The 25,420-nt window shown below is 42.1% G+C and overlaps 1 protein-coding gene across 2 annotated transcripts in view; it reads right to left on the bottom strand.

The window, feature by feature from the left end:
- Positions 1 to 25,420, bottom strand: part of pdgfd (platelet derived growth factor d) — an 83,979-nt gene that overhangs the window by 438 nt on the left and 58,121 nt on the right. Inside the window, exons 5-7 of one of the 2 annotated variants that reach the window (XR_003929287.1) lie at positions 24,772 to 24,985; positions 15,185 to 15,402; positions 7,008 to 10,055 (exon numbers count right to left, since the gene is read on the bottom strand). Coding sequence is in view for 1 of the 2 variants with exons in the window: in XM_030067973.1 (XP_029923833.1) it covers positions 9,921 to 10,055; positions 15,185 to 15,402; positions 24,772 to 24,985 (567 nt within the window). In the remaining variant the exon portion in view is untranslated. Of the gene's footprint in view, positions 1 to 6,497; positions 10,056 to 15,184; positions 15,403 to 24,771; positions 24,986 to 25,420 lie in introns of those variants that run through there. The other variant, XM_030067973.1, reaches the window with a different exon arrangement.

The raw sequence follows: 25,420 nt of genomic DNA, 5'->3' as shown, positions 1-25,420 counted from the left end.
CTGCATGTCTGAGAGAATTTGTAAGTGAGAAAAAGCAAAATGGAGAGAGAGAGAGAGAGAGAGAGAGAGAGAGAGAGAGAGAGAGAGAGAGAGTTTCATTGGTGCAAAATGAAGTCCTCGTCCCACACATTTCTAAAAACATTCAAGAGACACCTGTCATCCCTGCGCTGTTTTCAAGAAGTGGACGGCACAGTTCACTGGTGACTGCATTAAAGAGCCAACTATCAGAATATACTTCAACAAGTGATCATTACAGAGTTGCTAATTGGTTGTTGAAGTTGTCTCCGACGATAAACCGACAATCATTTTTGACTTTTATGTGTGAGAGAACAGCAGGAGGGCCCTCTTAAGAGAGGACAGACTGACAGTGCTCCTCCCGTTCATTTTTTCCTGCATGTCAGCTGAGTGTGTGATGTAGGGCAGCGCTGTCTCACTGCATCGTGTCTCAGTTATGGACCATATTCTCTGCATTCTTTCCTACACGCCTCAGTGACTTCATCTGCGCTCCTCTTCCTCTTCATCATCTGTCTGTGTGTCTTGCTTTTCCTCTGCATCTGTCTATCTCTCTAAAACCCTCTGTACCTCTCTTAATCGCTTTTCTCCGTGTGTCTGTCTGTTTGTCTGCCTCAGTACCATCGTCCTTCCCTCTCATCTGTCTCTTTTTTCTCCAGTTCTGTCTTACTACACCACATCCATCCCATTCTGCGTGTTTGTCATTGTCTGTCTGTCTCACTTTACCTCTATCCCTCTATGTTTTAAACAATGTCCAGGCTGATTAAGTGTTAAGTGTAAGCAGCCTCCACCCTAAATTACATCATGCATTGCATCGCTTTGGACTTTTTCTGCTGGTTTTGACTACAAAAATAACCCAGGAAACATTAGACCACAGGCTGGTAAAATGCTTTCAGTCAAGTTCAACATCAGAGAGCAGGGCTCTGACTGTCTCCTGATGTGAAACAAGTTGGCATTTGTCTTTTGGGCAATTGGAAATTATGTGTTTTTGGTTTCTTGCCAAACTCTGAGTATAATTTTAGATATGGTAAAAGTGTCCTTGGTGAATATCAGAAATGAACACTGTTTTTTTCCCTGATAACTTTTAAGTCTTTTTAACTGATCTACAGTTCGGCATTACTTGCAAGGTCTGATTCTGGGAGTTTGATCCACTGCCAGCCAGTCGGATAATTGCTGCTGGTCATCAGAAATCCAAGGCAAAGTCTGAAATGTAGTCGTGGGTTATCCACTTGAGAGTCTGCATTTTCGGCAGAGATTGTGATGGATCCTGAGTTTTTCTGAACCTAATCGGTGATCCATTTAACCAGCAAACTAAACTGCACTGCCTCCTGGTCGAGCTGGCAGGACAAGCTACCTATTGATGACAACGTAGAAAAGTTTGGTTCTTCTGGTAAAAAGTCTCCATCTGGGTCATCTTGAGCATCAGTGGTCAAATGAAATAAGAGACTGTCATTCCCTCTTTTCAAATCGCCAGAGGTTGACAGTGTCCTCCTGCTGTCAGACTTCTTTGCTCTACTGTTTGAACATCTCCGTGGAGAAGGAAGCGCCCAGCTTGCCCTGTGAGTGACACACTGCTCAGCCCAAAAGTCCAAGGATATCATCACTGCCTGCAGGCCTGAGTCTCGTCATCTGGAGGTCTCTGCTTGTTATCAATTTCAGGGACACCCCTTCAAATCTTGCTGTGTAATGGGGGCAATGTCTTCAGTCCAGAGTTTCTGCTCGTGGGAGACTCGGTTGTTCACTTTGTTGAACTTCCTAGGGGCTTAACATTCAGTTTCTCTGGTGCAAAAATCTTGGATATTGACCAGAGCTCTACCTCTCTGCCAAGACTGTCCTCATCCATGTGGGTACAAGTGACGTCAGATATTATTAGATGCCACAAATGTGACAAATTTCTTTCTGTATTACAAGTTGCAAGTTTTCAAGTTCTCTCCCAGCTTTTCCAGTTACTGTTGAGAAATGCTGTGCAGTTTCCCTCTGCTAATTTAATCCAGTTTCTCCACTCACACTGACTGATATGGTTATGAAATGAAAACCTCAACCTGTCCTCTAGATAGTCTTCCTGTAAAATGTCTAAAGGACATTTTTAATAGTTACCACCTCTATTCTGCAAATTTTAAACCTCTCTCTGTCAACAGGTTCTGTTTGTGAATTTGTTTTTGTTTTTGTTTTTTTCAAAAACTACTCTTGTTAAACCACTTTTAAAAAGGTTCTCTCGATTCTTCTGATCTTAACAATTTTAGGCCTATTTCTAAGCAAATCAACTGCTAGCTTTTATTAGTGAAAATATTTTTTTGAGAAATTGCAGTTCATTTAAACAAACAAACCAACAGACAAACAACCACCTTTATGTCCTCTTGGACCATTTCGAAACCTGGATGGGTATCAGAGGCACTACTCGGCCACAGTTCAGGTCCTACCTGAACTGTGGGTTCAGGTGCTTTTGTTTTGGTATTGTTGATTTCAGGTCAATTGGAACAGGTATTCACTGTGGTGTGCCACAAGGCTCAGTGCTGGGTCCACTCCTTTTTTTCCATTTGTGTGCTCTCTGTAAGCCACCTTAGACTCAGATCTATCTGCTAAGAACACAGGCAACCTGCTTAACTGCCGTCATGACATCCATAAGTGGATGCCACAACATTTCCTGCAGCTAAATGCTGACAAGGGATATACTGATCTTAGGTCAAGATAGTGCAAATACCAAAATATCAAGCAGTCTTTGTTCACTGTTCCATTCAATAACTCAGCATTACAGAAAACCTGGTATCATTAAAAAAAGAAAGAAAAAAAAAAACTCAGCTGTTTGTGTAAGCTGAGATTTTGATTTTGATGTTAAATCAATGGTTCAATCCTGTTTTCAACATCTCAGAAACTTTTCAAGGATGAGACCATTTCTTTATACCAAAAATGTGGAAACTGTGATTCCTTGCTCACTGGCATTAGTAAAAAAAAATTCCGCCTCCAGCTCATCCAAAACTCTGCTGACAGGATTGTAACTCTGACTAGGAAATAGGCTACGTGCTGCTGTTAGAATTGATAAAAGATATTATTGATTACTTACAAAGCCCAGAGAGGCATCGTCCTAAGTTATTTATTAGATCCATTATCTCCTCCTGCTCACTGAGGTCCTCAGCTATGTCATGACATGTTGTTCCAGCATCCACACTGATACACAAAGCTGACAGAGCTTTTGCAGTCAGTGCTCCTAGACTTTGGAATGACCTGCCTGAGAAGATCTGGGCTTCAAACTCTGGCTCGTCTTTTAAATCACTTCTAAAAACCTGCTTTTTAAAAATTGCTTTTTGGTCAATTCACCTATGTACTACGGCATTTTGTTTGTTTTTCTTTGTTTTTGTTTTGTTTTTACTGCATAGCACTTTGTCCTTTGAAAGGTGCTATTTGAGTTTATTATTATATGAACAGAAATGCATGCAAAATTTCATTAGAGCATACTAATAATTCACATTAAAACAGCTCTGGAAACTATTTAGACCCAATGGGTCCCCATTTCACAGAATATTGCAGATCGAAACAAGAGACAACTATGAATGAAACTTTTTTGTTCTCTCAGTCTGCCACTATATGGTATTTACAAAGGCTTGTGACATTCTTGTGTGCCAACAAATCTATTCTGCCTCAAAATGTTTGCAGGGCAATGCAAGAAAGTAATTTCTGAATCAAATGACTGTATCTTTGCACACAGTAATTAAAGGTTTTTGACCACACACATCTACACACCCGGTTAAAGTAACAACAAAGATAAGGAAAAGAACATGAGATACATGACGTAAAAAATATAAGGAGACCAAAGGAGGGAGAGGAGATACAGACAGGGGTTTGAAAAGTTCTCCGACATTTTCCTCCATCTTTCATGGTTTCATTTCCTGGTTTCCATGGTAACAGCAGGGTGATGATATGTCCTGATAAGAGCAAGCAAGAAAACATCACAGGGCAGAGAGAAAGAGAAGTAGATGAGAGGAAAACAATGGGAAGAATGGATGTGAAACAGTCAAACAGTATCAGAAGGGTGGAAGAGGACAGAAGTCCTCTGCACATGCACAGAAGCATGTCAGGGAGCCGGCGTCCATGTTAATTTGGTGTAATTTGGTTTGTGTGCATTGTGTGTGCTTCCTTGACAATTGTCAAGGAAGCACACACAGTGCTGCTGACAACAGCCTAATCTGTTAGACAAAGCGAGTTGACACTGTGTGTGTGTGTGTGTGTGTGTTTGTGTGCACGCATGCATGCATGTTTGCCTGCGAGGAAAAGTGATAAGAAGCTGCTGACAGATACAAAAACAGCCTTCGAGGAATGATGGGTTTAAACAAATAGCATGCTCTCTCTCCCCCTCTCTCTTTGACCTTCTCTCTCTCCCTCTCTCCCTCCCTCCATCCTTCTCTTTTTTCTGACTGATCTACCCTTCCCCATATCTATCTCAATTCTGCTCACTCCTGTTTATTCGTTTTCGTGTTTCTTGCTCAATCTTTGTTATGCCCATAGGGAGCAAGAGGGGTCTGCTTCCTCTTTGTAAATCTCTCCATCTTATACTCTCACATGTCAGTCAGGGAAGAACGGAAAAACAGATGGATGGACATCTGACTGGATAAACTGGATTGGTGGGCGGATGGACAGACAAATGACCTGCTGTCTGTCTTGCTACTTGGAGACCAGCTGGCTGGATGTGCTGACTGAACCGGCTGGCTGTAGGGGAGACACTGCCTTCTAATGATAACGACACAGGAAGGGTTGCCACAGCAACCACTGGGACAGGAAATGGCCTTGAGTGGTGGTGTTAGACTTGAAAGAAAAGACTGGGGTAGTTCACATTGTCATGACTACTCACAGTGAGAAATGGAGGGGTCAGAAAACGGTAGGGCTGGATAATAAGTGGGAATAATAAAACACTCTGTTACTTCAAACCACGTGGGTAGATTGTGTGATTATTTACCACATGCAGCCATCGGTGCTTTGCATTTCTGGTTGCTGTATTTCATAGCAAATATACTAGCTGGAAGAGATGATCCAAAACCAAACAAAGAATGCATATATGTATGCATTAGAATCAGCACTGAAGAGAAAAAAAAGAAGAAAAAAATACTTGCTTGTGCTTTGTCATTGAAAAGTGAAGCGAGTTGGAAGGCTCATGCATCCTTGTGCTGGAAGTGGAAAGACCAAAGCAGTGAGACACAAACAAAAAGTTGGTACCACTGTTACTTCCAGTTACAGTGAGATTGGTAATCCTGTGGGACAGGAGGGCTGTTCCATTGATGTTAGGCTCAGGACAGGATGGGTAAATGAAGCCTCGGAGGGAAAGGAAGTTGGGAGCGATGAATCGATGAATGCCCATTATGTTATCATCATCTGTAAGCATTTTTATATCTGTAAAGTCATCATCTTCTATTTCTTTTTTGATTTATATGTAAAACACTTTATTTACACCCCACTGTCCACCCACCCTCGCCTGTTTCTTTGGTATCATCTCTGTCCATACGCAGTGATGCAGTCACCCCAAATCACCCAGAGAAAAGAAAAAAAATAACAACCTAAATGTATTTTGTTTGTGGGGGAGTTGGGATTGTAATGGGATCAGGACTAGAGGGGCATTGGCATAAACTAATATTGGCGCAAGAAGGGAAGACAATTTCACTCCTTTTGATTGGCTGACGGGCTGAATGAATATCTCTCCCAGTAGTAGCACTCCAGTTACATTTCTTTAACCCTCCACCTTGTTTACCTTTGACTTCTGTAACATTCAAAGTAACAGCTGACCTGCTGAAGTGTAGCAGCTAATACACAGTCATGTAAATAAAGCTGAATCATTTAGCGAATCCTAAAAACCCCAAAGAGTTAATGATGAAACTGTGGTATAATTGCAGTGATACACAAGAGGTCCGAGACACATTATATCACTCCCTTTCATGTATTATTGCTTTCATTGTGCATGTGCTGTACCCTCAGCTGCTAACACGCAGCAGAGGAGGAGAGAAATTATGGATATCGACTGTAATTAGTAAGCTGGCACGATGACTCCTATTCACCTTATCACTATAATCTGTTGCTCTGACATACATGACGTGGTTTCCATGGTAACATGTATGCTCTGTATGTTGTGTGCCATGATATATGTGATGACAGTACAGTAGTGAAACCATCTCAAGGGCATCACATTGAAAGCACACTGCATGGAAACTCTCTCTCTCTCTCTCTTTACCTCGGTGTCCCTCCACCATTAGCTGCCTTTACCCATAAAACCAGACACACTTCCTATTAAACCCCACCGGTGGATGAACAAGCAGCTGTTTAGATTTTATTAGCTCTGCCACTGTACTGAAAAATACCTTTTGTTTCATTGTGTCATATCACAAAAAAAACATGTTCAGTCAAATATCAGATAAAAGCATTTTTGTCGGCAGAGAGAGCGAGAAAAAAAATCAAAGCATTGGAGACAGTAGTGCTAGAAATACTTTATTTATCAAAACCAACCAGCTGATATCTTTAATAAAACAACAGAGAAAGACACAATAAATTATTAAGGTAAAGCATACGGTTTCGTCATGAATATCTTACTGAGTGAAGGCAGGCTGGACATTTTTAGTTCAAACTAACATCACAACTTTTCTCTGGATGGAAAGCATTACAGTAGAACTTTGTTTAATTGAAACCCTCAGGAAAGGAGGAGCAGAAATTCTGAACCAAAGCTTATTCAAGGTTTTCGAAATACGTCTACGCGCATAGTCTGAAATCTCCTCTAAGGTCTAATGTGGGGTTTTACTTCGTTTAGTTGGCATGTTCTGCATAAACCGAGGAAATCCCTACAATTACACGGGTTGGTTTAAATATCTGAGGTTTAAATAAATTTGATTGTACTGTAAATCATGAGTCAACTTGGGGCAGAAAAACAAATCAGCGATGAGGAAAAAGAGGAATGTCACTTTGGCGCACGCAACAGTGGAATGTGCTGATAAAACGGGCAAACTGGCAGACACAGGATGCACACACACACACACACACACACACACACACCTTGGACATACTATAGATGTACAACACATAAATCAGCAACTATAAATTTTGCAGGAAAGCATCATGAAAAATGACACATTATTGAAGCATGGTCCCTCTCATGATCTACTGTGAGAGGGAAATAACAGTTTACCTGTCCTTCATCCTCTTTGTTAACTGTGAACAAAACACCCACTTCTTCTTATACGGCTCTCTGTGCATGCTTTGTGTCTCAGAATATGTCGCTATAGGAGCGGGAGAAAACCTCACAAGTGAACAGCAGGAGAACGCTTGCGTAAGGAGCTTGCTTACTGAGTGAGGATAATAAGGCTGCTCTCTGCAATGAACTACAGAAGAAAAACAACTCCATGCTTCATTAGATTTAATGTTTCTGTGTGTGCGTTCTAGGATGAATCACTTGGAAATGTGGCTACCAGATAGTTTGACACACTCATAAAAAAAAGGTTGAATATTTAAGGCTGTGGTGGAGGTTTGTGAAGCCACAGCTGCTTCTGATACCCATGACCTACACCCATATATGTGCACATAAAAGTGCCGCCTGCACATGGCGGATTGAGTTTCACTGTGACCTGAGATTTGCCTCAGAGTCCAATCACTCTCCTCGTCTGTGTTTGGGGGGAAGGCAAAGCAGAAAATCCTCCTTTAACGGCAGAATTAACTTTCACATGAATCAAAGTGTTAGATTTCTGTCTGATTGTGTGACCTGCTTTATATGTAAGGTGTGTGTGTGTGTACGTGTGTGTGTGCCTGTGTGTGTGTGCTCACCACAGCAGAGGGAGACACACAAGACAAAGGTGGAGAGACGATAGAGCCAAAGTATCTGTTTCTCACAGTCGGGTCATGTGGATAGAAATAACAAAGAGAGGTCACTGCAGTTTTTGTTGGCAGCCATTTTAGATATGAATTCTTGTTCTAGGGCCGTTGATAGTGTACCCACACACACACACACACACACACACACACACACAGACACACACGCAGTCACATGCCCACCATTCACATCCTTATGGCCACTGCCAGCTCTCACAGACTGTTGGTAACCCTCCACCCCTTAAACAAAAGGAGGCCTTCCTGAACTGTTACAGGCAGACTGACGCATGCACACACACACACACACACACACACACACACACACACACATTTAAGTAAAGGAATGTTAAAGTATCAGTTATATTTTCAACAAACACAGGAGGTTACCGCACCAAGAACATCGCTCTCTTTCATTCCAACCGCACAATCACAGATCTCATTTTCAGGTTCAGAATCCTGATCTACGTAGGCCGGTGGTTCAGCTCATGATGCATGTGTGCATCTTCTCAAAGACAAAAAAATAAAAGACCAGGCAAGATTAAAATATTCCTGCAACAAAACCACTCAGTTAGAAGTGGCTGCGCTCTAAGGAGTCTTCTAGAGCAACCTTTCTGTGGCATTGCCTGACTGGACTAGACCTCCTTCTCTCTGAGTTTCCCTCTCTCTGTCCTCTGTTATTTGTTTGGGGGTCTGAGGGAAGGTCATGGTTTTATCCGTGTTAGCAGAATTCCGGTTGGGAGCAGGAATGCAAGGAACGCTCGGAACATTAGGCTGAGCACTACGGCCTGATCCGAAATCTCCTTTGATGTGTTAGGGCACAAGGGATGAAGGGAGACAGAGAGAGAGAGAGAGAGACAGAGGGAAAAGAGGAGGGCAGCGAGAGAGCAAGGAAAGGAGGGAGAGGGAGGGAAGGAATGAGACCCAGGCAAGGATGGAGGTACAGAAAACACAGAGTGTGAACATTTGGGAACGGGGCGGTGTATTCCTCCAACGCATTCTTTTATCAGAGGCAATGAAGTTGCACAACAAAGGACTTCACAGGAAAACAGGGCAATGAAGAATTGTGTATAAATAACTACAGCTTTCCATAGGAGTGGAAACCACGGTGTCTAGTGTGTATCGTGCATTGTATGTGTGTGTGTGTGTGTGGGTGCGAGTATGCCAGTGTGTTTGTGCAATTGAGAAGCCAGAGCGTTGCGGTTAGCCTAATTCCACAGCAAGATAATGTGTTATTTTGGTTTTCACTTCCTCCATCCTTCCTTCTGTCTCACACTCTCTCAGCTCACTGAGCTTCTGGCAGGAGAATCGCATCAAGTTTCTAGGAACAGGGCCGTTAAAATATAATGACACATAAATAAAAGACTATGTTTACATTAAGACTGGAGTCAATTCAATTCAAACCGGGGCCAATTCAAGTAATTCAATCAAAATGTTAATAAGTAAGTGCAGTTCACTTGCCACTGATGAAGCAATTATTCCCATTATTTCTTTATAAGTTTATTTATGACATTTTTATTATAATAAAAGTTTTTAAATATTTGGATTTTGAAGAAAAAAAGTTGACTGAATTGAATGTGAGCTAATTCCAGGAAAAGACAGGCTGTTATTTTAACCCTTTGTGGCACAGATGTGATGCTTCATGACTGTTTAAACAGGGAAAAGTTAAGATCCCAAGTTGCAGAAATATTTTTAAGTAGAGATAACACTGGCCTGTCTACAGAGCAAGGTTTACAGTTTATTTGTGTGAGAGAAAAGGATTGTAATTTGGAATTTGTGTGTGTGTGTGTGTGTGTGTGTGTGTGTATGTATGTGACGAAGTATACTTTTGCACTCCAAGGTATCATCTTTACAAACTGTGGTTGGTATGGTGGGGCATGTGAGAAGGCATGTCATTACGTATGACACACGATGTGGTCTGTCACTCAAATTGCCGGTTCTCGGTGTGTTGCTGTGTCTGCATGCGTGTCTGCATCGCTTTTACAAATGTGAAGTTCATTTCAAAGTGAATAAACGAAGAACAGCTCGTCCAAAAGTTCCAGATGTGTGTGTGTGTGTCAGTCTGTGGGTTGAGAGTCTCAGCGAGGGGGCCTGGAGGGACACACACACTCACACTTGTCATGGTGCGTGAGGAAGATCTCGTCTATGACCCAACGCACCCGGGGCCTCCGGTGGCGCTGATGCACAGTCACCTCTGGAGCATATTTCAGCACCTGTTGGAGGCAGGGAAAAGGCAGGAGAAGGAAGTGGATACACATAATTATTATCTGAATTACTTGAGTGTGTTGAAAGTGCTTGGATAGTTGATAAGCACTTTTGTGGGTCTTGTGGGTCCCATTTGACAAAAAAGGGATGAAAAACAATGAGAATCAGATGTAAAACCTCAATTAAAAAGCATCACTCATAAGAAAGTGCTGTAATCTCAATCAAATGAAAGAGGAGCAGAGGAAAGATGACAGGATGAGACAGGGAGAAGGAAATTGTCATTCTAATGAGGATTTATTGCATATGTGTCATAAACACCTGACACTGACATGAATGCGGCATGTCAAAATACAGATTAGATAAGGCAGGGTTTCTCACGGTGCTGTGGTCTGCTGTGAAAACAATAAATTACATGCCCACAATCCCTCTTGGTAAACCTAAACAAACCGCCTACACATATCACAAATTGAATTGAATTATTTATTTGTTCATTTTTTTTATTCTCTTTTTATTCTTTTTCAGGGTCCTTGGGAGCTGGAGCATACATTAGGCAGAAGGCAAGAAGGCAGGTCAGCAGTTCTTCACGGGGCTAACACCCTGACTTCTCTCATTATACTGAAGCACAGCCTCAATTATCTCAGTTTCAAACGATCTGAGGTGAAAGCTCTTCACCGTAGCCTTAGACATGCACTTCCTTAGAAAGAGCTGTGTAAGAGCTGTGTAATAGAGGCTTTCACGGGTCCACCCAGGTCCTATTTCTCTAGACCCGTGCAAATTGTATTGAGTCTCATGGGTCTGGGTAGGCTCCTGTTGGGTCAGTGTTTCACAGACACACAAACACGTCTAGCGAATGGATCATCTAATATAAATAAGAGTCATTCCAATCAGCAGTGCAGTTGATATAGACCTGTTTTTATTAAGCCACCCCCATGATGTTGTTTCAGTTTGCGGCAGCCCAAGGGAAGAGCGACTGTACTAAACCTGCCAGGTAAGACCAGCTATTATATGACATAGTGCTAAGTTAAAGCTGACTCTTTCCAAGCACACACATCGTAGCTTGATATAGTGCCCCAGTGACTTTGCTCAAGGACAACGGTGCATATAACCAGAAAAACTTTAACTATTGCCCGTAATCGCTGTGGTGAATGACAAAAGCCTGTTGGTTTAATTTTTTCCCACCTACATAGTATATTTTGACACAGACATCCTCCGCTATAGCCTGTAAGGACCCAGGGTCTGGCATCCCCTGTGCCTTAATTGGTCTGGGTCTGTCTTTCCAAAAATATGTTATTTCAGGTCATTTAGCCCAACTCTGGGTCCTTTCACTTTGAGGTGTGACTTTTTGGACCCATGAAAACCTCTACTCTATTATAAAAAAGATAACTCTGAGTGTGTCAGTGGGATTGTCATGTGAGCTTAACAACTATTTGGATTGTTGACTGAGATTTACATCAGAAGAGAATAATGTCTAGCTTCATGCAACCATTTTACCCTAGAATTTCGAAAATGTCAAAAGCAATGCCAACATGGCATAGAATGTTGAAAATTAATATAAAATAATTTAAAGGGACACTTCACCCATTTTGAGAAATTTTATATTACTTAATTTCTCTTCTCGTTGTTGTTGAATGCTGAATACTGGCATTAGCCTCCTGCCATTGAGGTGGACTTCCTCCGGGCCAACATTCTTAGAAATTACTGCCTTAAGCCCCCCATATTGTTAAATATGTGTGCGATACAGGGGAGAGTAGAGAAAAGTGAAATTAGAGATGTTGTGGCTAACTAAGCTAACTGCAACATTACTTGCCAGCTATTTTTTTTATTACTCCAGAGAAAGTTATTTTTGTCCTCCAGTGTGGATACAAATGATAGAAAAATCAGGCAAACTATTTCCGTCTGTGTGGTGGCTACAACTCTTCTGGCAGTCATACAGGAAGCAGAAGTTGCCGGGTCTTTCCCGGCGTTGATAACAGTAAAAGTGGTTAGAAATAGTAATTGGAACAAAAGCATCAGTGTGCACTCTGTAATCATACACTAAATAAGCAAAAGTATTGGGGCACCTACACATGACACCTACAGGAGCTTTAATGACATCCCATTCCAAATCCATAGGGATTAATTTGGAGTTGGTCCCCTCTTTGCAGCTAGAACAGCTTCTGCTCCTCTGGGAAGAGTTTCTACAAGATTTTGGAGTGTGTCTGTGGGAATTTTTGCCTGTTCATCCAGAAGAGCATTTGTGAGGTTGGAAAGCCACCTCAATGGCAGGAAGCTAATGACATGTTCGAAGCAAGTTTATAACATGGCACAATTACATAGAAAGTCGATGCAAAAACATGAATAGATGGAATTTGCGGTGGGCAATGCAAATGATACGAATTTCGGCATTGGGAATGAGGTGAACACATGAAATTTGAGTCATTCGCGCCATCTGCATATTCATGTGAGTTTCAACTGAAGTGAAAAATTTGCGGACATATTCACAGTCCATGACACAAAAACGTGCTTTGCAGTTGGTCTGAACACGCTTCCAGACAAGCATCTAGACAATATCCAGCACTCAAGATAGCATTGTTACTGTCCTACATAACAGCTAGGGAAGAAATTAAATAGCCTAATGTATTTTTTTTTTCCCCAAAATGGGTGAACTATCCCTTTAAAATATGCAGCCTTTGGTCTTAAGATGAGAAGTGCATTTTAGCTCCATCCTCCTCTTGGTCAGGAGCTAGCTTGCATTATAAGCAGCATGTGTAATGACACCACAATGGTTGAAGAAGCCATAACCCTTACAAGGATAAGTGGTTTGCAAAATGAATGAATTAAAGAATGAATGAATGAATGAATGAATGAATGGTTGAAGAAGCAGTGAAGTATCAGCTAGTGCAGATCACACCCACAATAACGTATGCCCCAAAATCTTCCAAACATACATTAGATACATCAGGTGTTTGCAGCCATATACACCTGGGGTCGCAGACAGACACAAACTGATATTAAATAATATCCTTCTTATGTTTTTTTATTTTTTTTTATTTTATTTTAACATTATCAGGAGTGTACACTGTAGCTTTAAAGTAAAGGTTAAGCATGAAGCATACAAATGTGGTGCCAAAGTCGAGGCTACTTTATCATAACAAAGTGCCTCCATTTCCTACTTTTGTTAAAACTTCACACTGGCTCTGCTTTCACTGAGGTTTTATTAATGAGATATGAAACTGATTTTACGCTTAGGTTTAGGTCAATATTTCACAAACAGTGCTGTTATTGTAAGGACTCACATTGTTTTCAGGTGCCACCTCAAATATCAAAAACAGGCCGGGAATACAAATTGTTCCACAAGTGATGCGGTGAATTTGTTTTCCAAACCCAAGTGAAAGCACGGCTGCCGATGATTTATGTCAGGACTTCCCAGCACTGAAACAATAGTGTGACTAATAATGTGTTTCTTTAGAAGGTAAGTCAGTGAAGGAAGCATCATCAGGTCTAGGACTGCCTACAAGGAGGGGAACAGCTGGAAATCTCTCTCTAACCAACACATACAATGGATACAAACACACACGCACACACAATTAAAGAACCGATCCCAGTTTTGTCTTGATTCTTTGTATGCCTTTAGCAGAGAGAGAGGGACTGAGGCAGAGACAGGGCCCTGCAGACAGCAATTCCATAATGAAGCGATGATAGAACAAAGACACAAAGAGATGGAGGGAAGAGAGAAAATGAATGAATGACAGGCTTGGGGGAAAAAAAGAATGGTGCATTGCAAAGGGATAAATTGAAAATGGAAAAAAAAGCAATGAGAAGATGACAGAGGCCCAGTGAGAGTGATGGAATGGTACCAGCGCAAAGACAGAAATGGATAGAGGGAGGGTGTGAACGGAGAAGGGTAGGCAAAAGCAGGGGGGAAATGTTAGGCTGGTGGTGCACTGCTACTGCTTCATTGTTGATGCCACACCTGGCGCTGCACGCCTAGTTTCTCCCAGCTTCTCCCTCGCTCTCTCTTGTTCTCACCACCTGTATCTCTTTGTCCTCCACCTTTATCTTGTCACCCTCTCATCCACTCTCTTACTCATTCTCTTGCTCTCTTGTTACATAACTTACTTCCTCTCTCCATCCTCTCTTTCCTCTCCTTCTCCATTACTTGTTTTCAGGTCAGTTCGTCTCAGTTCAGTTCAGTTCAGTGTGATGATTCAGTTCAATTCAATTCAGTTCAATTCAATGGGACTTTGCAGGCATGGCCATGAACAAATGCAGTATTTCCAGTCCCATTCCAGAAGGCAGTAGCAACAGAATAAAATAATGAATGAGAAAGCTTAGGGGCTCTATCTTTCACACTGTGCTACCCGTTGCCACTACCCGCTACCTGTGAATTGCGCATTTCACAGCTTTCACTATCCCTAAACGGTATCTTGCGCCCACACTACCCGCTATACATTATGCCGACTCCTTTATTTGCGCCTGGAGGTGTGTCCGTGTGCGTGTTTAGGCGCTTTCCCGACAATTGCTATCTTGACCACACGCGTTAGGGAAAGCGGATAGTGGGTCCTCAGAACCACCCGCTATCCCATTTGGGCTTTTACAAGAGTGCGCCCAGGTGGCTTCAATGCGCGTCCACTTGGACACATGGACGTGCACATGCGGCTCCACCTCCCCAATTAACTCACCTATAAAAAGCCACCTTGCTTTAGCCTCAGTTGAACCCCTGAGAAAATGGCAGAGATAGTACTAAATCGCGACCTTCCTCTCTCCATCAGGGGTTTCGGTTTTAGGATTTGGGATAGCGCAGACTGCTCTTAAAGGCAATGGCACCAGGCACACTGATTGGTTTAACTGGCGTAACGCCCAAACCACGCCTATGCATAATGTAATGGGTAGCGCAAGTGTTTTAGGGCTAACGGCAGGTGTGCAAGATAACTTTTACAGGGGAACGCCTCTTACACAATGCTAAATCCCCAAATAACGGGTTTAGGCCTCAATATTAAAATAACACAATCTCTCTTTCTCACTTGTCTCACCTTCCTTTGCCATGATTTATTAATCTCCCTCTCTCTCTCTCTCTCTCTCTTTCTCTCTCTCTCTCCATCTCCCTCTATTTATCTCTGTGTGCGTGTGTGTTTTCTGTGTGTGTTATGAGGCCTACCTCGTGCAGTTTGAGTGTGGTCTTGGCAGCCTGACAGGTGCAGCCACTGTTCCAGTTATCAGTGCCACAGCCGCAGTTCCCTCCGCATCGTTTCACCAGCAGACAGCGAGGAAAGAAGACAGCATTGGTGGCCCTCAGTTCCTCGCGGAGGTTCACAGAGTAGTTGCGAGGGGTACAGCTGTAACGCTTGACGTCGTCATAGAGACGGTCCAGGTCAACTGAGGGGAGCGAGACAGAAAGACCATGTTTCAACAAGTTTCAAGGTGTGCAAAAGTTTTTGTAATATTCAAAACTGCGCATCTGTGAAATCCACATTTTATTCTTTATTTAATTTTGGTTTCAAGTTTATTTGCTATATATATTCATGTTTTGGAACTCCTGGTCGCAAGCCTAATGACCTGATAGGTGATAAGCGCTCACCTATCATCTAGGAGGCTAATTACCAAATTTTTCCTGTATTTATTACTAACAAACTGCAGTTGCAGCTGGTGGAAGCGAGAAACACCTCACATCCTGCGCACCACATTTTTTCCAGCAATGATCATTAGTGATCACTTTTCCACATGATACATGTGGAAAAGTTGCACATATTTTGGAGAGTTGCAAAATGGATATCTATTTATAACTAATAATAATGATTTTAACTGTTTTATGATTTTTTAAAATGTATTTTTTTGTACATTACACTAGCCTAAATGTGGGATGAGGGATGAGAACAGTAGATATTTGGATCTGTGCAACTGCTGCTTCTATACACATCAAGTCATCATATCATCGTGTATTGGTCTGGCATGAACAGAGAGGAATTGTACAAAGACTGAAAGAAAAAAAGAGTTTAGCACAACTGGAGTCCTTGACATTACAAATACTGTACGTTCTGTATTGATTAAATAAAGACACAGATGGATGAAGGATGGCAGGATCCCGGTTATGAGTACAATCGCAGCATCGATTGGCTCGAGAGGTACAGATGCAGAGATGAGGGTAAGGAACAAAGATACAGAAAGAGTACAGACAAAGGACCGAAGCAAGGAAACAGGGGTGAGCAATTGATTGCATTGGCGCATCGACAGTAATGCCCTAGTGGCCATCACTTTTTTTTATACTAACTGAAATTTACTGGTCTATTGCAGCGGTTCAAAAAGTAACTTGCTTGTCAAATGCGATTAATCCATCTACACCCAGCAGACTGAAACAGTTCTTAGAGAAGAACAGCGATTTGGTAATATCTAGAAAATTGAAGGGATAATTGGATGGGCTGATGGGACAGGATGATTACATGGCTCTAGCAAGTACAGTGAGGATTAAACTTTAGTTGGAAGGCAGAGAGAGCGAAGAACACCTGATTCATCTCTGCATCTACAACTGTATTTCAGTAGGCACTGCCAGTGGAGCCCATGGCCTGAACTACATGCGCGAACATTGTTGCACTGAATAAGGAGAGCACACTACAATCCTAACAGCCTGCAGCGAGATTGTTGCTTATCACCCTGAAATGAAAGTATTAATGTCAAGACTGTTGAACAAATCCCCATAAAGCAGAAGATCGACTTCTGGTGTGTCATTGTTAGTATTGTAGAGCCAAAGAAAGTTGTCCAGGAAAGAAAAATAACATCCCTCACTTATCACAGTTGTTTTTTTGTTTTTTTTTTTGTATAAGACAATGATATTGAGATGAGGGAGAAATGACAGGCTCGATAACAGAGACAATGATTTCTTTTTTCTTTCTTTCTTTCTTTCTTTCTTTACTGTGTGTACAGCTGGAACATATTATGCTGTTCATATTCTGCAGGCAGTCCACACGGACCAGATGTGATTGGATGGAGGGATGAGAGAAAATGAAAGAGACAATAAGCTGAAGAATAGAAGAGAGGGAGCAGGGAGAGCATCAATCAATTGCATATTGACCGTGTTTTCTTTGTGATCATTATCAGCATTGTAATAATCACCTCAGCATCAGTACAATGGGCTGCGTTTACACTGAACTGTTTGAAACTGATTCTACTCGGGATTTTTGTCATGGCTATTGCACTGCTACATGACTCTACGCTGCAGGAAATATTCACTTTAGAAATAAAATTAGTCAACTGCAGGATTTAGTCAACGCATGATTGAATGGGGAAAAAAATCTACAGGGTGAACTCAAAAGACAAGAAAAATTAAAGCTGCAAGCAGCGTTGGACGGGCCCTCGCCCCCCCGTGCACGTCGGGGACGGCGCGCGCGTCGAAGTGTAGACAATTCGTCCGTTTGTGCCAGTTTTGAGGGTATTTTTCGGTGCTTTTATTTTGAAAGAGTTTTGGGCTTTTATTTTGAAAGGCCGCGGAAGTCCTAGTGTGTGACCGACAGGACTACTGGCAGCTGCTGCATGATCACACCAAAATGCAGGCACACACACTCACTCACTCACACAAACACACACACACATACGCACGTGCACACACACACACGTGCGCGCACACACACACACACACACACACACACACACATACACACACACACACACACGACGCAACAAAAACCCACTGGTAGTACATTCGCTGCTGGTGCCCCTCTGGCCACTAGCAGCGCCCCTCCAGCAGATGGCGCCCTTAGCATGTCCTAGTGTGTGACTGACTTGAGTAGTGGCAGCTGTGGCATGATCACACCAAAATGCAGGCAGACAGAGAAATCCTCATTCAATCCAGTGGAGAAATCCATAAAACCCACCCCTGTTTGAGGCGTCACAGCTCGGTCACCGTTTGAGTTATAAACTTGATTCAAAGTTTAAACGAGTCACAAGACTCGGATCTATAAATCTCCCATTTACATGATTTTGCTATCTTTTACTGTTTTTGAGTTATGGCAGTTTTAGTTTGAGAGTGTTTTCTGCTCCCTCTGAGCTCTTACAATGGGTGTGTATTGCGCATTCCTGAGGCAGCTAGAGTGAGTCACATGTCCAGGCAGAGTGCAGAGCAGAGCACACCAGAGTCAAAAATGTTTAAAAACTCTTCACAGCTCCCACAAACTTGGTCCAATCCACATCAAAACTACATATTTTTGTAGGAATTTTTGTCCTCTTTCCATCTGCATAGTTTTCAAAGCCGTCAGACTTTTACTTTAGACTCCAGGGGCTTCATGAGTGCCAAAAGTCAGCCTCTTCACACCAAACTCCATGGGAAAAAATGAGGTTTTGGCTCTGGTCACTCTGACTTGGAGGTCTTATAAAATCCAAACTAATCGAGTAATGACGAAATCCTTCAGAACTTTTGTTCAGCACTGTGTCCTCTGTCATCTGTGCAATTTTCAAGCCGCTGACATTTACGCCCTGGGAGGAGATAGATTTTGTTCAAAGGTGGAATTTTGGGCGAGAACGTGACTTTGCAACGCAAATTGCAGACTTCCTGTTGGTTTTAGGTGGGGGGTGTCAGCGCGTGAATTGTAGGGCTTGATGAGACCTACATTTCGGCGTTGGTTTGGTCTTTCTAGCACATTCCTGTGGGCTGCAGGGGCTGCCTTTGTGTGCCTAGGTGGCGCTACCGAGCCCATTTTTGCACTTAGGGGGTTCGTTTTTCCATTTTATTGAATTTTTCACCAGACCTGAGGTGCGTGCCGAATTTGGTGAATTTTTGAGCATGTTTAGGGGGTCAAATTAAGGCCTAATGACACGTAATAATAAGAAGAAGAAGAAGAAGAAAGAATCACTACAATAACAATAGGGCTTCGCGCTATTCCAGCGCTCGGGCCCTAAATATGTACTTATTTCCAGTAAAGCATGTCTTATTTCAGGTGTGGTTCTTAAAAAATACAAATAAAAATAAAAAAAAACAAGTGTCAGTATCCTGAAATAATGTGAATTAAAAAAATGTTGAATTAAAAAAAAAGATAAATTGAGATAAACTTAATTGCAATGGATTGACATTGGAAACAAATGAACTTATTTTAGAGTAAATGAGTTAAGATGGATATTTGCAAATTGTTGTTTCGTTTGTTTGTTTGTTTTTTAAAGAACTGCCACAGCAACAGCATAGTCCAAGCAATGGTTGCTTGTGAGTGAGAAGAGAGGAGACATACAATAGTCTTGTCCACAAAACACAAATACACTCCACAATAGACATTCAGTATTATAACTGCATCACACAGCTTTGGAGAAAGTTAATGAAGTTAAACTGGGTGTTTGTTAAAATAATTTGAAATACTGCAGATTTATTTTTTTTTTCCAAACCACTGAAATAAAGTAAAATTCTATAGTGCAGTGAAAACAGAGCCACTGTGCCTCTGCAAGGCAATTGGTCAGAATAGATTTAGTAATGGACCCTTATTGATATGGGAGCCGAAAGCGAGCGAGCTGAAACTCTAGTCAGTGAAAGCATAATGACATTGAAAATCAATAAGCAATTGTTCACAAAAAGAAATCTTTGCTACGGAGGTTTCCATTCAGAAGGTAGATCATGTGACAAAGGAAAGACGTGAGGCAGGGAAAGAGAGAGAGAGAGAGAGAGAGAGAGAGAGAGAGAGAGAGAGAGAGAGAGAGAGAGAGAGAGAGAGAGAGAGAGGGCTGGGGGCAGAGGACACTGTATTCATATTGATAATCTTGATTATGGTTTCATTTAAGTGGTTCAATTGACTGCCAATGATTTTCTGTTTTCTTGTATTTATAGCATGTGTTTTCTGGCTGCAGGGCTTTTTCAGTAGCACAGTAAGATGATAATTAAATGAAGGAAGACTAGAGCAATACAGAAGAGAAATATAGAAATATAGCAGAGGCTATCATTTGTATGTGCATGCATGCATGCATGCATGCATTCATGTGTGTGTTAGCAAGTGTGTGAACTGATGTGTGCATTTGCATCTCTCTAATTCCTGCAATCTGTCTTTGTATGCAGTGTGGACTAGAGCATATCCTTTATACAGCACAGTGTGTGTGTGCCCAATATGTGTCTACACAGTACGTGTTGTGAGGCTCATTGGGGGAAAAAAATCCTGGATTATGTCTGTTTGCATGTGTGTGTGCGCGTGTGTCTGTGTGTGTGTGTGTATGTGAGAGAGAGAGAGACAGAGAGAGAGAGAGAGAGCATTAATGTTTGCCTTCAGTATGTTGTGCATTATAAGGTTAAATGAGGATACTGGATTAGGCCTGCACACTGTATGAACTCTGCTTCCCTGTGTCTATACAATGTGGGCTATGGGGAAACTGAGCTGTTTCTATTCAGTAGGGTTCTGTATGTGTGTGTGTGTGTGTGTGTGTGTGTGTGTGTGTGTGTGTGTGTGTGTGTGTGTGTCTGTGTGTTATACTCCTAAACTAGGATATGGGATATTCAAACTACAACATTCCAACATCTCATTAAATTTTTACATTACGTTGCTTCTGCCCGTCTGGCAGACAGGGCCTAATGATGGCCATGTTGGTCTGTTTGACTGTACGTCTGTCTGTTCAACTATTTCTTACGATGCAACATAGTTCAAAATCTAGCGAAATTTGGTGAGCGCATTCATGCTCCTCGGGGAATGAACCCAGTACACTTTGGTGACCTCATGACCTTTCTCTAGTGCCACCCTCAGGCCAAACATTTGACTTGTACGCAGCATATCTTTAAATGTAAAGGATGGATTGTTGAGTAAATATCTGAGTGTACTCATGCTTCCCAGGGAATAAACCCCATCAATTTTTCATATTTTCAAATTTGTCATAATTGTCATAGTGTTTGGTGAATGGATTCATACTTCCCAAAGGAAGATTCCTCTTGATTTTGATGTTCCATTGCTATTCCTCAAGCTCCACCCTCAGACCAAAATGTCAAATTTGATATCTCAAAATATATTAGGTGGATTGCCATGAAATTCGGAGAGCATATTCATGCTACATGGAGGATGAACCCTGACAACTTTGGTGAACTTTCCTCTAGCGCCTCAGGCTAAAATGTACAAACTAAATTCTCCCACTATTTGAATTCCCCTGACACCCAACAAACTAGCGGGGCACCAGTGGCAGAGGCCTCACACTTTTTTAGATAAATATTGTTTATTGGATTTTGGCAGTGGCAAGAAAAACTGGGTGACAGACCGAAGAGAGGTAGAATAATAAAACATAAATCATTCAAACTCACTACATAACGCCTAACAGTTTCCTATTCACTGAACATATTCAAATATGCTTGACAGACATCTCCAACATTTTATTTGGGGTTTTTGCCCGGCTGTCATGCTGTAACACTCAACTTTTTCTTATTTATATATTTTTTTGCTATCAACTATTTTCTGTTTTTGTTGATGCTGTTGATTCTGTGAAGATGTCTAGAGTCGTGACAACTGGTGATACAAGACATGACCTACAGGAGTCAGTAGAAAGGCACACTGAGTCAGGAGCTGCCCTCAATGCTCTCTGATTGGCACATCCAGTGCAGCCCGAATATGAAATGCAGGAGATAGCACGTGTTTCATTTTGTGTGTGTGTGTGTGTGTGTGTGTGTGTGTGTGTGTGTGTGTGTGTGTGTGTGTGCTGGGGGGCTGTTTATGTGAATGAGGCACTAAGGGACAGATCGCATGCTGCGTTAATATTGTATACGAGAATTGCCGCAGGGTGTTTATGTATATGTGTATGTGTGTGTGTGCGCGTGTGTGCGTGCATATGCGTGTGTGTGTGTGTGTGTGTGTGTGTGTGTGTGTGTGTGTGTGTGTGTGCTGGTATGGTGTCTCTGTCTTTTCTAGAAGAATAAGTGTAATCTAGGGAAAGCATTGGTGTGGAACTCTGTCCTGATACAGGGAGAGAGAGCGAGAGAAAAAGAGAGACGGCTGCAGAATGAATATGCCACTCACATCCACCAACATGGAGAGAGTGTTTGTGTGTGTGTGTGTGTGTGCGCGCGCGCGTGCGCGCGTGTGTGTGTCTGTGTGTGAATGAGACACCAAAAGGCTGCACCAAAGCTATACACAGCTATTTATGAGAACTCTTTCATAAAGCACTACAATGGGCTTTACATTGTGACAGTGTACACATAATATCATCATTCATGCATGTTGATGTGATTGTAAGTGCTGCTGTAGTGACCTGCATTGGAGGATATGGATGCGTAGAAGATGTGCAGGATGTGTATGAGCATCCACTCTGTGTGCATGTATCTCTCTCTCTGTGTGTGTGTGTGTGTGTGTGTGTAGCCCACGGTACTGAATTTCTTGCAGAGGCTTGCAGTACCAATTAGCTCGCAGTACCAATTAATATTACTATCAGACCTGCTGTCCTTCAAGGAAGCAAAGGTAGGTGGGTGTTAGCTGCTTTTTCTATGCATGTGTGTGTGTGTGTGTGCACATGTGTGTGTGCACGTGTGTGTGTGTGTGTGTGTGTTAATGAAAACAAAGCTAAGCTGCTGACCGCGGCAGATTTCTGCTTCACTGCACAGGTTGAATTTCCAATTAGAGAGAGGTATGCTGGTACAGTGTATCAAAGACCTGCAGCACCTCGTGTCTATCTATAGAGCTGCAATATGCACAAACTACCGATATACAGAGCTGTCTAACACAGACCGAGGAAGCACACACACACACACACACACACACACACACACACACACACACACACACAGATAAATAGAGATAGATTTGCTGCCAAGCCGAAATATTAACTTTGGAGGAGGCGACCCCAGGGAGAGAAAGTTGACAGAGGCACCTGTTAGGGAGAGGGGGTGATATTGAGCAGGCAGGTGCACAGTACTAACCAGTTTAAGCAAATATCCTTGCTTGGTTGCACACTTGTATACACAGCAAGACACATACATGGAATAAGCACCTTTGCACTCTTGCCTAAGTGCGTGTGTGTCTTGTATGTGTACTAAAAATGCAAGACTTCCACTGCTGTTACCAAAGGACAAGATCACCTGCCTCGGTGACCTCACTACAGACTGGTGGTGCTGACTTTTAATGAAGTGCCTTGAGCTGTTGGTCCTGTCCTACCTTAAATCTGTCCCTGACTCACTCATAGACCCCCTGCAGTTTGCCCACAGGGTGAACTGCATGGATGATGATGCAACAACTTGGTCAACATGAGCATGTTTTTGAAGCACCACTACACCGCCACCTCCTTTTCATAATTTGCATGGCCTGTGTGCAAGAACACCCCATAGAATAAAAAAACATACTATCAGCTCTACTCAGATGCCATAGTCTGAAGGTGATTCACATTTACTGAGCAACACTCCACTGAGACAGTCTCAGTGTCAGCATCACTTGAGTGTAGTAAGGTACAGCGCTTGCCATGGCCTGGCCTAAGTGAATTCAGATTTCACGGTGTTTTTTTTTTTTTTTTTTTTGTCATTAAAATGGACAACAACAAACAAAAGTAGCTAAAAGTGAATTACAAGTAAATCACATCATGGGAGCACTCAGGCCTGATGATCCCTCTCAGCTGTGTGTCTAAACAATCTAGTGCACTATATATTTATTGTAATTCCACTGAATAATGTGATTTGAAGTCTCTTGATGCGGTGATTCTCTATGCCTCAATACTAAATCATTCTTTTGTTACATAAGTGCCAAAATTTATGCTTTTATTTTGAAATCAGGTGCTGACCCAGTTGGCAAATTACAAAGCAATACAGTTATATTACAAAGGAAAGCACTCGGCTGTAAAATATGCAACACTTTATTAACTGATCATAAGGCAGCAGTAATGTGGCTCCACCAGAGTATTCACAGCCCAGGAAAAATTATAAATTATATGAAATTACTGAACCACAGATGTTGCACACAGCAATGCTGCACCACTGAGTTTTATAAATATGGCCCAGTATATAAGAATGAGCCCCCTGTTTGCTGGGTTTTTCCTTGGTGAGGGTTCTGTGCTCTCACAGCAATGACTGTGCTGCAAAATACCAGCAACCCCATGGATTCATTCAGGACCACCATCTGTAACTTTAACCCTCAAATGGGATGAAAACACCTTCAATATCCTCTACAAGGCCCAAAGGAGGCTTTTCTTTTTGCATTAACTTTGGTAGCTCAGCATGTCACAAACAACCCCGGTCCAACTCCACAGATCCATCAGTATCCCTGCATCATCCATCACAGTCTGATATAACCCTGTGTCCTCCCACTCAAAAGGCAAGGCTGCAGCATGTCATTTGGACTGTGATGTAGTTGGCAGTTGTCTGCCCTCCATCAGAAAACAGCACAATGCCAGAGCAAGGTAAAGGGCAAAGAGGACTGCTGCTAAAACTGCACACCTGTTTGACATACTAGCCCCATAAAAGACAGTTCAGCACCAGTGCCAGTATCAGTACCAATGGCAGGCATTCTCCTCTGCCAGTTGTCTAAGAGCACCTACTCCCACCTCTTCTGAATTTCTTTTCCAAATAGGCCATTATTTCTTTGGCAAGTTCATAGTACCTGGTATGCATAAAAGTGACAGGATTTACTGCAATTCTATAAAGAAATGTGCTTGAACTAACATGATTACCTTTTAAAGCCTTTATCATAAAATTATTACGAGCCACATGATACACTTTGGAACAATAATACATGTGGGTTTAGGTGTCTTTTTCTAGCTACTTGTCTTCCTTCTTCAAGGACAGTTATCATTGAGTTGTCTATATAGCTCAAACATACAAATATATCTTACCTTTATTATGCCTGCTTGCCAGATGATAGGCCCTGGATCTATAGTGTATGTGTGTTTGAGTGTAGATGCTGTCTAGGTCCTGTCTCCAGGTGTCAGGGTTCAGGGTTCGGAGAAGCTGTTCCACTGTGTCAAAGGCAGCGATGGTCCGGTCCAAATCCTCCACTGAGAAAGGAACCGCCGTCACGGCCACTGGTGCCAGATCCACGCCATCGTCCTGCACAGCGCAAAGGTGAACAGGCAAGCAGCTAAAAATCCTTGAAAAATTGAGCTGCCTAAATTTCTGTTCAAATCCTAACCTGTGCCATTATTTAGTGAGCTCAACACTGCAAGAACCTGCTAATATTCAGAAATGATAAATTGCTGATCATATTATTTGTTATTGGGAACTCAAGAAACACAAAAATATCAGTTCATCAGTGTTAATTTGAGCAGGGAAACAATTTACAGACATTCATACTTGAAGCCATTATGCCAATTTCAAATGAATGCTTTTTAGAGGAAATATGAGTTATGAAATTTTCATTACAGTGAACACTGGCAGGAAAATGAGGAAAGAGAAGAGACAACATCACACAGACGATCTCTGTCAGGAAATAACCAGTTACAACACATACGGGACAAACATAGTAACACCATGGGAGCAAACAAT

This window comes from Myripristis murdjan, chromosome 13 (genome assembly GCF_902150065.1).
Source record: "Myripristis murdjan chromosome 13, fMyrMur1.1, whole genome shotgun sequence".
Classification (NCBI taxonomy): domain Eukaryota; kingdom Metazoa; phylum Chordata; class Actinopteri; order Holocentriformes; family Holocentridae; genus Myripristis; species Myripristis murdjan.
Note: the sequence above shows the minus strand (reverse complement) of the source record. Positions and strands in the feature narration are given on the sequence as shown.